Source organism: Oryctolagus cuniculus, chromosome 2 (assembly GCF_964237555.1).
Source record: "Oryctolagus cuniculus chromosome 2, mOryCun1.1, whole genome shotgun sequence".
Classification (NCBI taxonomy): domain Eukaryota; kingdom Metazoa; phylum Chordata; class Mammalia; order Lagomorpha; family Leporidae; genus Oryctolagus; species Oryctolagus cuniculus.
In genome coordinates this window covers 157,080,205-157,095,028 of record NC_091433.1, presented here as the reverse complement: position 1 = coordinate 157,095,028, position 14,824 = coordinate 157,080,205, and the positions used below count along the sequence as shown (strand labels likewise).

The following is a 14,824-nucleotide window of genomic DNA, read 5'->3' as shown; positions in this document are numbered from 1 at the left end:
CTGCAGCTAGAACAGTGCTCACAGTGAGGACTGCGTAGAACATTCGCGTGGATGAGTGTTGAACCACTGAGGGCTAACACCCGGCCATTGCTCAGCTTGAAGGAGAGGAAGTGAGGAAGTGATTATGCCAACAGATGTGACCATACCCCCCTTCTGTTAATAAGAGGACATCTACCACCCCCAAACTAAATGTTACCCTGGATACTCACTCCACCCTGGACGACTGACCAGAGCTCCCTAGCATACCTACCACACACCTCTCAGTATTCACTGAAAGCACAGACACTCCACTAAGCCACAGAGGCACAGCTTCAGATAAAAGCTATCAGAGGGGGAGATAAAACAAACCTCCACAAATGCCCAAAAATAAATGCAGAAAATCAAGAAACAAGAATAAGGAATCATGATCCCCCTCCCCAAAGGAACACATCAACATTTCAATATTAGAATGTGAAGATGAAGAGACTGATAAAATCCCAGAGATGGAATTCAAAAAATTAATCCTAGAATTACTCAAAAGCAATCAGAAGCAAATCCATGAACTAAAGAAAACCATGAGACATGAGATCAAATAAATACAGTGGAAAGCCTTAACAGCTGACTTGGTGAGTTAGAAGATAGAATATCCAAACTAGAAGATAAATCTGGAAATCCTACAGTAAGACCAAAAAAAAAAAAAAAAAAAGAAGAAGAAGAAGAAGAAAATAGAAAACTTAAATCAGTGTTGTAGATTTATGAGATACAACCCAACACATGGCTCTTAGGAGTTCCTGAAGGCATGGAAAGAGACAATGGACTAGAAGGCCTATTTAGTGAAATAATAACAGAAAATTTCCCCAATGTGGAGAAAGAAAGGGATGTCCAAGTAGAGGAAATACACAGAACTCCTAACAGACATGACCAGAAAAGATCTTCACCATGATACACTGTAGTCAAACTCACCACAGTAAAACCAAAGAAAAGATTTTAAAATATGCATGAGAGAAATGCCAGATTACTTTCAGAGGATCTCCAATTAGACTCACAGCTGACTTCCCATCAAAAACCCTATAGGCTAGAAGGGAATGGTGAGTTATAGTCCAAGGCCTAAAAGAAAGAAACTATCAACCCAGAATACTGTACCCTGCAAAGCTCTCATTTATAAATGAAGGTGAAATAAAGACCTTCTACAACAAACAGAAATTGAAAGAAATTGTCACCACTTGTCCAGCCTTATAAAAGATGCTAAAGGATATGCTACACACCAAAACACAGAAAGATAATCATCCTTATGAAAGAATGAGAAGGCAGAAAATCCCCAGAAGTACAAAAGAAATTCAAAGTGAACAATAGGAATATTTATGGAAAAATGGCAGGGCCAAGTTGCTACTTATCAATAGTCACCTTGAATATAAATGGCCTGGAAGTTTTAGCCAGAGTTATTAAGAAACAAAAAGAAATCAAAGGAATACAAATTGGAAAGGAGGAAATCAAACTATCCCTATTTGCAGATGACATGATCCTTTATATAGGGGATCAAAAAACTCCACTGAGAGATGACTGGAACTCAAAAAAGAGTTTGGTAAAGTGGCAGAATATAAAATAAACACACAAAAATCAACAGCCTTTGTACACACAGAACTTTTAAGATCAGTCCCATTCACAATAGCTCCAAAAAGAATCAAATACCTTGGAATAAATTTAACCAAGGATGTCAAAGATCTCTACACCAAAAATTACAAAACACTAAAGAAAGAGTGGGAATAAGAGAGAGAGGAGAGGTACAATTTGGGACATGCTCAATCGGACTTGCCCCAAATGGTGGAGTTAGAATCGTGTCAGGGGATTCCAATACAATCCCATCAAGGCTGCATGTACCAATGCCATCTCACTAGTCCAAGTGATCAATTTCAGTTCACCATTGATCACATTGATAGGTCTAAGAGTCAAAGGGATCACACAAAGAAGACTAGTGTCTGCTAATACTAACAGATAGAATAAAAAAGGGAGAGAATGATCCAACTTGGGAAGCGAGATACACAGCAGACTCATAGAATGGCAGATGTCCTAAACAGCACTCTGGCCTCAGAATCAGCCCTTAAGGCATTCGGATCTGGCTGAAGAGCCCATGAGAGTATTTTAGGCATGGAAAGCCAAGACACTCTGGAAAAAAAAAAAAAAAAAAAACCTAAATGAAAGATCTCTGCGAGTGAGATCCTAGTGGAAAGAACGGGGCCATCAAAGAAGGAGGTACCTTTCTCTGAAGGGAGGAGAGAACTTCCACTTTGGCTATGACCCTGTCTGAATAAGATCGAAGTTGGCGAACTCAAAAGGCTTGCATATCCTTGGCAACTCATGACTAGAGCCTAGGGAGATTACTGATGCCATAAACAAGAGTGTCAAATTGTTAAGTCAACAACAGGAGTCACTGTGTACTTACTCCTCATGTGGGATCTGCCCTTAATGTGTTTTCCAATGTGAAGTAATGCTATAACTAGTACTGAAACAGTATTTTACACTTTGTGTTTCTGTGTGGGTGCAAACTGATGAAATCTTTACTTAATATATACTAAATCGATCTTCTGTATATAAAGGTAATTGAAAATGAATCTTGATGCGAATGGAATGGGAGAGGGAGCGGGAGATGGGAGGGGTGCAAGTGGGAGGGAAGTTGGGGGCGGGAGTCATTGTAATCCATAAACTGTACTTTGGAAATTTATATTTACTAAATAAAAGTTTAAAAAAAATGCAAAAATGTTCATAGATTGGAAGAATCAACATCATCAAAATATCCATTCTACCAAAAGCAATTTACAGATTCAATGCAATCCCAATCAAAATACCAATGATATTCTTTGCAGATCTAGAAAAAAATGATGCTAGAATACAAATGAAAACACAAGAGACCCCGAAGAGCTAAAGCAATCTTATACAACAAAAACAAATCCAGAGGCATCACAATATCTGATTTCAAGTCATACTACAGGGCAGTTATAATCAAAACAGCCTGGTACTGGCACAAAAACAGACTTGTAGACCAATGGAACAGAATACAAACTCCAGAAATTAATCCTTGCATCTATAACCTACTTATCTCTGACAAAGAAGCTAAAATCAATCCCTGTAGCGAGGACACTCTTTTTAACAAATGGTCCTGAGAAACTGGATCTCCATGTGCAAAAATATGAAACTAGACCCCTACCTTACACCTTACACAAAAATCCACCCAAAATGGATCAAAGACCTAAATCTACGATCTGATGCCATCAAATCATTAGCGAACACTAGGAATTGGCATAGGCAAAGACTTCTTGGAAAAGATCCCAGAAGCACAAGCAATCAAAGCCAAAATTGACAAATGGGATTACATCAAGCTGAGAAACTTCTGCACTGCAAAAGAAACACTCAGCAAAGTGAAGAGGCAACCAACAGGATGGGAGAAAATATTTGCAAACTATGCAAATGATAAAGGGTTAACATTCAGAATCTATAAGGAACTCAAGAAATTCAACAACAACCAAACAAACAATTCAGTTAAGAAATGGGCAAAGAACTTAAACAGGCATTTTTCAAGAGATGAAATTCAAATGGCCAACAGACACTTGGGAAAACGCTCAAGATCGCTAGACATCAGGGAAATGCAAATTAAATCCACAATGAGTTTCACCTCACTCCAGTTAGAATGGTCCACATATAGAAATCAACAAACAACAGATGCTGGCAAGGATGCAGGGAAAAAGATACACTGGATGGGGCCAGCACTGTGGTGCAGTGAGTAAAACTGCTGCCTGCAGTACCGGCAACCCACATGGGAGCCAGTTCAAGTCTCGGCAGCTCCACTTTTGACCCAGCTCTATGCTATGGCCTGGGAAAGCAGTGCAGGATGTCCCAAGTCCTTGGGGCCCTGCATCCACGTGGGAGACCCAGAGGAAGCTCCTGGCTCCTGATCGGCATAGCTCCAGCAGTTGTGGCCATTGGGGGAGTGAACTAGCAGATGGAAGACCTCTCTCTTTCTCTGCCTCTGCCTCTCTGTAACTCTGGCCTTTCAAATAAATAAATAAAAATCTTAAAAAAAAAAAAAAAAGGTACACTGGTACATTGTTAGTGTGAATGTAAACTGGCACAACCACTGTGGAAGACAGTATGGAAATACCTCAGAAATCTGAATATAGACCTACCATGCAATCCAGCCATCCCACTCCTGGGAACTTACCCAAACCAAAAGAAATCAGTTTATGAAATAGTTATCTGTACCCCCGTGTTCATTGCAGCACAACTCACAATAGCTAAAATACGGAATCAACTCAGATGTCCATGAACTGTTGACTGGATAAGGAAATTATGGTGTATATACACTATGGAGTACTACTCAGCTTTAAAAACAAAAAATGAACTGTCTTTTGTACAAGATGGTCACAACTGGAAACCATTATACTTAGTAAAATAAGCCAGTCGCAACTGGATACCATTATACTTAGTAAAATAAGCCAGTCCCCAAAAGAAGATATCATGTTTTCCCTAATCCGGGGTAACTAATAGAGTATCTGAAATATAATGTATTGGAGTGAAACAGACATTTTGAGAATCAATGATTGTTTATAACCTTTGTCTCTTTTATTGAGGAACAATTTTATTTTGTTTTCTCTTCATACTATTTGTTGAACTCTCTTACTTAGGGTAGGGTTTACTATACAATAGATCATTGTAAAAATAGAGATTGGGAATCTGACAGGGAGAAGAGATTGGAGCGTGGGTGGGAAAGGAGGGGAGGAGAGTGCCACTATGTTTCTAAAATGATATAAAGGAAATATATGAAACTTGTATAACTTAAATAATATATACAAAATTTTAAAAGAAAAAAAAAGAGTCATTGGGTTCCAGCCACCTATAGAAGACTTGGACTGAGTTCCTAGCTCCCGGCCTGGGGACAACCCAGTCCTAGCTATTACAGACATTTGGGGAGTGAAAGAGCAGCTGGAAGCAGTCTCTTTCTCTCTCCACATGCACCTATCCCCACTGCCACCTGTCATGTAAATTAAAAAAAAAAAAAAAGTTTCTCCTATTTAAAGGGCTATAAAAAATAGGAAAGGAAATTCATATATCCCATAAGAAGTGTCTAAAAGTGAAGCTAAAGTTAGGGAAGGGTGACTACCTGGTTACATACATAAGAAGAATTCCAACAGAGTAAATGTACACTAAACAGTTTCCTAGGCAATGTCCTAAGTCACCTGGAAAACGCTGAGCTGAACAGCTGTCATCAGATTGCTGAGCAAAGGTGGGAGCTAGAACCATCACTCTCCCCAGCTTACAGGGAGAGCCCAGAGTCCCAGCGAACAGGCTTCCAGCTGTTAAAGGTCATCACCCATAAGGAGGAGAGAGGAAGACTGTGGAATTGAAAGGACACACAAGTCTATTTTCCAAGTAGGGCCTTAAAATGAGGTAACTAGCTTCCATCTCATGCTCCCACACCAAAACAATGGACATCCCTGCTATTGGCTCATTAATGAGTCTTCTGCCGTTCCTCCTGGTGTCTGGGCACCTGTCTCTCACCAAACACTCTTTCCTCATTCTACTCAGCAGAAAATCTTACCTCTCTCTGCGAACATATTTTCCAAAATATTTGCTTAGCTGTTCTTTTACTGACATTACGGAACTCAGTAGTGAACCAAGGTAATCACCCGTAACAAAAAATAAAAGTTCCAGGTTAACAAACTTCAGAATAAGCTTTCTTCCCTCAAAATCTGAAATCAACTTTAGTTATACCTGTTACAGAAAGGACACACATACAGAAACTAAATTCTACAGATACCTTGAATCAATTCTCAGTAATTTTTTATTTTTAAGATGGTTTCTCTTTAGTTCTTACTATACAAAGAAAAGTGTATTCTATTCTAATTAAAGCTACAAACAAGTTTTGGATTATCCATTACTTCTAATAACCCATTATGATAATGAAGGAATAAATGTTAACAGTTAAGTGCCCAGTACACCAGTACAGAGTCAAGCCCACAGTAAGCCAACTATTAATAAACAGCAAGTATTGCTATTCCTTGTCAATCAAAGATCTGTAAACAAACACTGTAAGGTATTATGGCAGTGATAAAAAGAGGAAGCTATATAAATCTTCACTATGAGAGGTTAATCCTCACTTAGAATTATAAATTTACATTCTGAAGCTAGACCTAGAGCTAGACACTTTCACTAAGCTACAAACACCCACCCCTGGCCTCAGCACAGGCACACAAACACAGCTGGAACCTCAGCAATCCCATTTCTACAACACAGTGAGGCCTCTGGCCTCCAGGCATTGGCCCACAAGAGGATACCTGACCACGGTCTGTCAATCAGAATCTCTTCCTGAAATTAGGAACCAAAATGCACAATCAGCAGGTCAGTCCATGTAACCAATGAAACTAGTAGAGCTAGTGGAGCTGTCATTTTTCTATCCTCTATACATAAACAGAGAAACCTGGTCTGCTGAGAAAAAATCACACCTCAGAGAAGCAGCAGAAGTAAGTGATCCTACCACCCCAGGTATCTTCTGTGAGTCCTCTGTTTTCCAATTTCTGAGTTGAGTCCTGTAAGAGACCTGATCACATTCTGTCCCTTTTTTTCTTTGAAAGGCCCCCATGTCTGACGGTAAACTCTCTTCTGCTTAAGCTCGTAGGAAGTAGGTTTCTATTACTTATCACCTTGAGACAAAAAGGCTAAGGTAGGTCTATGTTCATCTTTCTCTGTAACAAAGATTAGGGGATGGGGTGGGAAGCAAAGTGTCATAAAGCAGCTCTTGACTCAACTATGAATAACTTATTACCAAATCTCAAAGACCAGGGATTCCATGGTCACAGAAACCTGTCTCCGTTTCTCCTGCACACTGTCAGCTACCTCTATAGTAGTAGAGTATATATTACTAGTATATATAGAGTAGTATAGTATATATAGTGTATAGTCACTAAAAGACCTCAGCGATGACCTGCCTTGACTGAGGTCATATCAAAGAACTAACCTTAGCCAGCAGAACCCCTATACCAGTCACAAAGGAGTCAAACCAACTAACACGCCAGAAAGGCTGCACATACCTGGACTATGTCCCAGTTCATTTCCACCTCCTCTTTAATACTGTTGGCATTTGCTGGAAACTTGACAGGCTGCCCCTGAGGACACATTTCAGTCTTCATTTTCTTTAAAGGGGACTGACCAAATGTAAAGTCATCTTCATTCTCTTCCTTCTTGCATGTACCTTCCCACATGGTGCTTGTTGATGGGGTCTCTGTACTGTGATCCCCACCCTCTAAGTTGCTGACTTTGTTGATTTTTTCCACTTTCAATTTTTTGGTCCTTTGAGCTGAATTCTTCTGTTTTGTCTTTGCTGTTTTCAGAGTCTGTACAGTTTCCAATTTATTTTTTCTGTCTTCTAAATTAACATCAGCAATAGCCACAGAATTATTCTGTCAAACCACAAAGAGAACACATGAGAATTAGAAAATAAAAACCAATCACCCTGGAATATTACTCAGAAGTAAAAAGGAACAACTTAATAATATACACAATGACTTGGAAGGATCGCCAGGGAATTATTTTGAATGGAGAAAAAGCCAATCTCAAAGTTACATGCTATATGTTACATTTATATAATGTTTCTGAATAGTTCAGTCTTTGCCAGGAGTCAGAAGGGGACAGAGAAGGGGGTACAAGGGAGGCATGTGGCTACAAAAGGGCACCAGCATGGACCCTTGCTGTGATTAAACTGTTCTACTGGGATGCGTACACAAAAGTACACATGTAGTAACACTGCTTAGAACTGTATACACACACATATACACATAAATAGAAACAAGTAAAACAGAAGAAATCAAAGTAAGATCAGTGGATTTTACCAATGCTATGATACTGAATTACAGTTTGGCAAGATATTATCACTGGGAGAAACTGGAAAAAGGGCACATGGAATCCTTCTGTATTATTTCTTACAACTGCACATAAATTATTTATAAATTCAAAGTTTAATTTTTAAAAAATAAATGGGGGCCAGCATTGTGGCATAGCAGTAAAGCCATTGCCTGAAAAACCAGCACCCCATTATGGGCTCTGGTTCATGTCCAGGCTGCTCCACTTCCAATCCAGCTCCCTGCTAATGGCCTGGGAAAGGCAGTGGAAGATGGTCCAAGTGCATGGACCTGCCACCCATGTGGGAGACCTAGATGAAGCTGGTGGCTCCTGGCTTCAGCCTGCCCCAAGCCCGGACACTGTGGCCTTTTGGGGAGTGAACCGTGGATGGAAGATCTCTCTTCCTCTCTCTTTCAAATAAATAAGTAAAACTTTAAAAAAAATGAAAGTTAGGTCTATAAGACAGAAAGCAAAGATTAAAGTTTATAAACACAGTCAACACTTAGGGAGAGAACAGTAACATTTACACTCTCATTAAACCAATAGGCTACCTGCCTATCAAGTTATACAAAAGGATGGAGGACAGAAAACACAGAATGATAGTAGGACACTGTCAGACATTTGTCTTTTCTTTTTCTTTAAAACTGTTTTATTTATCTGAAGGCAGAGTTCTGGCTCACTCCTCAAATGGCTGCAATGGCCAGAGCTGGGTCAGTCCAAAGCCAAGAGCCAGAGCTGCTTCCAAGTCTCCCACGTAGTTGCAGGGGCCTAAGGACTTGGGTCACTCTCTACTAATTTCCCAGGCATGTTAACAGGGAGCTGGATCAGAAGTGGAGCAGCTGGGACTTGAACTGGTACCCACATGGGATGTTCATGTCACAAGCAGAAGGTTTTCCCAGTATGCCACAGTGCCGGCACCAGGCATTTGTCTTTAATAAGAATTCACAAAGTAGCCCGCATACGTCCCAGGCCTACTCTCTGAACCACCCCTGTCTCCAACTCAAATGATGTTCAGGTGTGAAGGAATGACTCTTGGCACTGGGAGTAGAGTAGAGAATAAGATAAAGATCCTGCCTTTAAAGGGATTCTCATTTCCCAAGGTCTGGTTATCTAAGTGATACAGAGGGCATAAAAATAAACAACTCTCAAACTAAAGTTTAGCCAAAATTCAGTCTCTTCCCTTATCAAACATTTTTTCCAGAATTATTATTAAAAATTTTGGGTACAGCAGCATAAGCCACTGTTTGCAATGCAAGCATCCCATATCAGAATGCCAGCTGGAGTTCTAGATGCTCTAATTCCCACCCAGCTCCCTGCTAATGTGCCTGGAAAAGCAGAAGAGGATAGCGCAAGTGAATGGCGCCCTTTGACTCACATGGGAGACCTGGATGGAGTTCAGGTCATGGATTCAGCCTGGACCAGCCCCAGCCATTTGGAGAGTGAACCAAGAGATGGAAGATCTCTTTCTCTCTCTGTCACTTTGCCTTTCAAATAAATAAGTAAATCTTTAATAAATAAGTAAAAATATTAGGAATAACAAAAACAGCATTTCCAACCCAATGCTTGCCTACTAACTACCAAGTCTGAACTTGAATATGATGTACATTAACAGGCCTCTGAGTATTAGATTTTTTATCCAAAACATGAGGGATCAGAGCAGAGATATGAAGATAGCATGACTCTCAGGCTTGTAAGAGCTGATAATAACTTAATCAAATGAACTGACATGAAGAATGTGTCAACAGTGGAACTGTCAGACACAGAAGTAGAAAAAGGACAACTGCAGAAAGCAAACATAATCAGCATTCTGAGTAATGTACTACAGATAGGAAAGCTTAGCAAATAGATTGTGAGTATTTTGGTCCAATGATAAGACAGTACTCCAGTGAGGTAGATAACTTCAGTCCAACTTAGGTTCACACAATTAAAACATTCAGTTGTGAGGCTGGCACTGTGGCATAGTGGGCTAAGCATACATCTGTGCTGCCGGCATCCTATATGGGTGCTGGTTCGAGTCCCGGCTACTCCTCTTCCGATCCAGCTCCCTGCTATGGCCTGGGAAAGCAGAGGAAGATGGCCTGGGTACTTGGGCCCCTGTACCCGCATGGGAGACCTGGAAGAAGCACCTGGTATGCAGTCATTTGGGGAGTGCACCAGCATCTAGATGGAAGACCTTTCTCTCTGTCTTTCTGACTCTCTGTAACTCTACTTCTCAAATAAATAAATAAAATCTTAAAAAAAAAAAAAGGGATATGCCATTTGTCCAATTAAAAAAAAAAAAACAAAACACTCAATTGTATGGGGCAGGCATGTGGCACAGCAGGTTGAGCTGCTACTTGGGATGCCTGCACTCCATACAGGAGTGCCAGTTTAATTCCTGGCACTTCTGCTCCAATCCAGCTTCCAGCTAATGTGCCTAGGAAGGCACTGGATAATAGCCCAAGTACTTTGGATCCTGCCACTGAAATGGGAGATCCAGATGGTGTTTCTGACTCCCGGTTTCCGTCTGGCCGAACTCCAGTTATTACGGGCATTTGGGGAGTAAACCAGATCGATCTCTCTCTCTCCCAACTCCAGTTATTACAGGCATTTGGGGAGTAAACCAGATCTCTCTCTCTGTGTGTGTGTGTGTGTGTGCATGTGCGTGTCTCACTCTGCCTTTCAAATAAATAAATCTTTTCTAAAAAAAATTCAATTGTTGGAGCCAGCATTGTGGTACAGCTAGTTAAGCTGCTGTCTGCAACATAGGTAGCCCATATGGGCACTGGCTCAAGTCCCAGCTACTCCACCTTCAATCTAGCTCCTGCTAACATGCCTGGGAGAGCAGCAGAAGATGGCCAAAGTCCTTGGGCCCCTACACCCATGTGGTAGACCCAGATGGAGTTCTAAGATCCTGGCGTTGGCCTGGCCCAACCCTGGCCTTTGCAGCCATCTAGGGAGTGAACCAGAAGATGGAAGATCTCTCTCTCTCTCTTTCTCTCTATCTCACACAGTCTCTCCGTAACTCTGCCTTTCAAACAAAACAAATATTTTTTAAAAGAAAATTCAATTGTCACTGTTACAAATACAGTGCCAAGACCACAGCAGGCACTCAATAAATCCAAATGAATGAATGAATGAATCATCATGCAAATTTCTGATTATTATGTAATCCCCACTTAGTCCAGCCTCCAAGGAGAAATACTGCTAGCAATAAGAATTTCAAGTCCTTGTGATGATTATTTCACAGTATTAATTTTTAAAGGAGCTCTTTGGTTGCTCTTGTGAGCACTACTGATGCAAAAACACCCACGAGAAATATACTGGTTCCTGAAATGCTGACAAAATCACATTCCTAACTTAAAAACCCAGTCTCATCACTTAATATTTATGTACCATGAGCAAGTCACTTTGTTTTACCTAGCTTCCTCATCTAAAAGAATCGGATAACAACAACAATCGCTTCAACAGTTGTTGGAAGGATTAAATAAGATCATGCAGGTCAAAAGTTGACCAATTATGTTGCCCATGTAAAAATAAGCACTCACATATTTGCAAATAGCCAAATCATTACCATCACCTAGGAAAGGAAATGTGAAGCAGACCAAGAAACACAGTGCGAGCCGGCGCCGTGGCTCAATAGGCTAATCCTCCACCTTGCGGCGCCGGCACACCGGGTTCTAGTCCCGGTTGGGGCGCCGGATTCTGTCCCGGTTGCCCCTCTTCCAGGCCAGCTCTCTGCTATGGCCAGGGAGTGCAGTGGAGGATGGCCCAGGTGCTTGGGCCCTGCACCCCATGGGAGACCAGGAAAAGCACCTGGCTCCTGGCTCCTGCCAGGATCAGCGCGGTGCGCCGGCTGCAGCGGCGGCCATTGGAGGGTGAACCAACGGCAAAGGAAGACCTTTCTCTCTCTCTGTCTCTCTCTCTCACTGTCCACTCTGCCTGTCAAAAAAAAAAAAAAAAAAAAAAAAAAAAAAAAAAAAAAAAGAAACACAGTGCATCTGATGGTAAACAGTATTAAGACCCATGGCAGGGTATATCACTGTCTGGCATGTTTTGCTATTTATATCTTTGTCCTACTTTAAGATCTCCCTAAAGGCAAAAACCTGATTGGATGACTTCTTGGCAAAGGAGAAGCATAATTCTAGGACAGAATCTAAGTCAAGCCACTGACATTCTCAAAGTGAGCGCTCTTCAGAGGTGGATGCTAAACTCCAGAGTAAACAAATACTGAATAGAAAATCATTAGAATAACCTAAAACACAAGAGCAGGAGAAAGCAGTATCACCAGTCAGGAAAGCAGGCCAGCACTCCCTCTCTGTGCAGCTTCAGCACCTACCAGCTCCTCTTTAACAGCCACAGCTTCTGAGCTGTCACTGACCACTTGGGTGTTCTTCTTCCCCCGAGGCACCCTCTTTGGTTTGGGTTCCTTGGGAGCGGGCTGCTTACGGACTCTGGGGGCTTTCTTCTGGGGCTCCCAGATGCTATCTTCCTTGTCATCTTCTTCAGAGGCAGACGATCTAGGGGTAAGTTAAAAGAAGAATTTCTAGTTAAAAGGAAACCAAATGTCAAAGATAAAAAGAGACACATGCTTCTTGAAAAAACAATAAAGTAGGAAATGTTTAATATGAAGCATAGTGATCTGTGAACAGGCTGTGAACAGTAATTGCTAAGAACTGAAACAACAAAATTGATCAGGGATCAGGGATCAACATAAAAATATTCCCCAATATGCTATATATCACAGGATTCTCTTCTCACCTAATGGACACACATATATGCATACATTCAAGACATAGGAACTCACTTATTAAGTAATTTACTAGGCCATGTCACATCACAGTTAAGCATAAGCTTTTCAAATTTTTAAATTTAACAGTGAGAAGTACTTAAATTAGTTCCTAAGTGATAATCAATGTTTTTAACGTATTAAGTTAACCAAATCAATGAACAGAGAAAGAAATGACTCTAGGAAAGACCCTAAATTACATAAAAAGCACCAAAACCTTTCAGCTGTTTTCATTAACCCTTTTCTTTCACAAAATGGATGTGTTTCCTGATTAAACTGGATTGAGTGCAGCCACAGCACTTTGCTAACAACCAAGAATCAGATTCATAGCAAGAACAGAGAAAATACAGCTCTAGCAGCTATGTAAACTCTGTTAAATGAACATCACACTGCTGCCAACCTGGTTAATCTTATTTATACCCTAATGTAAGAGGTCAATATTGGTGGTGGTGGTGGGGGGACCACTTCTTTCACAGAAACAAATGAATAGAAATGTCTGGATTTTGTGGTTTAAGTTCTGCCTGCAGGCAAAATCTGACTGGATAACTTCTTGGCTAAATGATGCTGGAGGAGAGCATAATATTGGCAGGTCAAACCACTGATATTCTCAAGGTGAGCTCTGTTGAGAGGCAAGAGTAAGCAAAAAAGAAAAAAAAATTACAAGATAATCTAACACAACAGCACTGACAGAAAGGAACTAGAATCAAAAACCCAAGGATCTAGAAAACCACAGCCCCGCCTGTACTCTCAGCTGAGCAGGACGACTTCTCACATCAGGCTCACCACCTCGCAAGCCGACGCACTGACTAACCCTATTTCCTATAGAAAAGTCGTCAAGATTAAAGGGTAATTAGTTATTATAAGGAAAACACAAGTACAGGTATCATCTCATTATACCCATGGTGGTTCTGAGGCAGCTGGTCAACTCTATTCCCAATCACACATCAGCTCTTGGCAACAACATTACGCAACTTCTCCTTAGTCCCTCTGACCCCTCCTCGCCTCAACCTCTAGATGTGGAAATCCCCAAGGTTTAGTCCTCAGCCGTCTCCATGCTCTTCTGCAGTTTTTGTTTGTTTGTTTTCTTTTTGTCCTATGGCTCAGCACAAGAAATTCGATTTTATATCTTTACTTTGACCTTTCCAGAGTTCAGGACTTCTATATCTACTTTCACGTGGATGTTTGGCAATCACCTCAAACTTCCCAGGTCCAAAACAGAACTCATGAATGCATCACACTCACACCTGTTTCTCTTCCAGCCTTCCCAAAACACCTGTTTCCATCACACCTCCAAACTCAACCCATTAACATAGTCTGCTTTACCTTCAAAATATATCCTATATTAGGCCATTTCTCACTACTTTTTTTTTTTTTTTTTTTTTTTGACAAGCAGAGTGGACAGTGAGAGAGAGAGACAGAGAAAAAGGTCTTCCTTTGCCGTTGGTTCACCCTCCAATGGCCGCCGCGGCCAGCGCGCTGCGGCCAGTGCACTGCGCTGATCCGATGGCAGGAGCCAGGAGCCAGGTGCTTTTCCTGGTCTCCCATGGGGTGCAGGGCCCAAGCACCTGGGCCATCCTCCACTGCACTCCCTGGCCACAGCAGAGGGCTGGCCTGGAAGAGGGGCAACCGGGACAGAATCCGGCGCCCCGACCGGGACTAGAACCCGGTGTGCCGGCGCCGCTAGGCGGAGGATTAGCCTAGTGAGCCGCGGCGCCGGCATCACTTCTCACTACTTTCACCACTAGACTTCTACAGTAACTTTCTTAGCTCATTCGTCCATTCTTCCTGCTTCCATTCTTATCCTCTAGGGTCAACAACAAAAAATCAAAACGTAAACCAGGTCATGTCACATCCCTGCCCACAATACTCTAGTAGTTTCCAAATGCAAGTCACATAAAATCCTAACACCTGAAATAGCATGGTATGTCCTCCCCATCCCAGTCTTATTTCCTATCACGCTCTGCCCTGATGACTGAGGACTGGCCACACTGGCCTTCTTGCTGTCCCCTGAACACATCAAATTCATTCCTGCCTTAGGGTCTTTTCACTTACTGCTCTCTCTGCTTGAATCACCAGCCCTGAGATCTTCACAAGTTACACTCCCAAATCTTACCCACATCTCTTACCAAATTCTCCAAAAGAACTTCCTGAGTACTCTAGACAAAATGCTCCCCCGCTATTGTCAGTCAC

General features: G+C 41.5%; 1 protein-coding gene across 10 annotated transcripts in view; it reads right to left on the bottom strand.

Moving 5' to 3' along the window:
- SRBD1 (S1 RNA binding domain 1) overlaps window positions 1-14,824 on the bottom strand; it is a 256,577-nt gene that overhangs the window by 232,616 nt on the left and 9,137 nt on the right. For all 10 annotated transcript variants that reach the window (XR_011386661.1, XR_007916534.2, XR_007916541.2 and 7 more), the window contains exons 3-4: window positions 12,185-12,365; window positions 7,059-7,427 (exon numbers count right to left, since the gene is read on the bottom strand). Coding sequence is in view for 3 of the 10 variants with exons in the window: in XM_008254454.4 (XP_008252676.2) it covers window positions 7,059-7,427; window positions 12,185-12,365 (550 nt within the window). In the remaining 7 variants the exon portion in view is untranslated. The remainder of the gene's footprint in view (window positions 1-7,058; window positions 7,428-12,184; window positions 12,366-14,824) is intronic.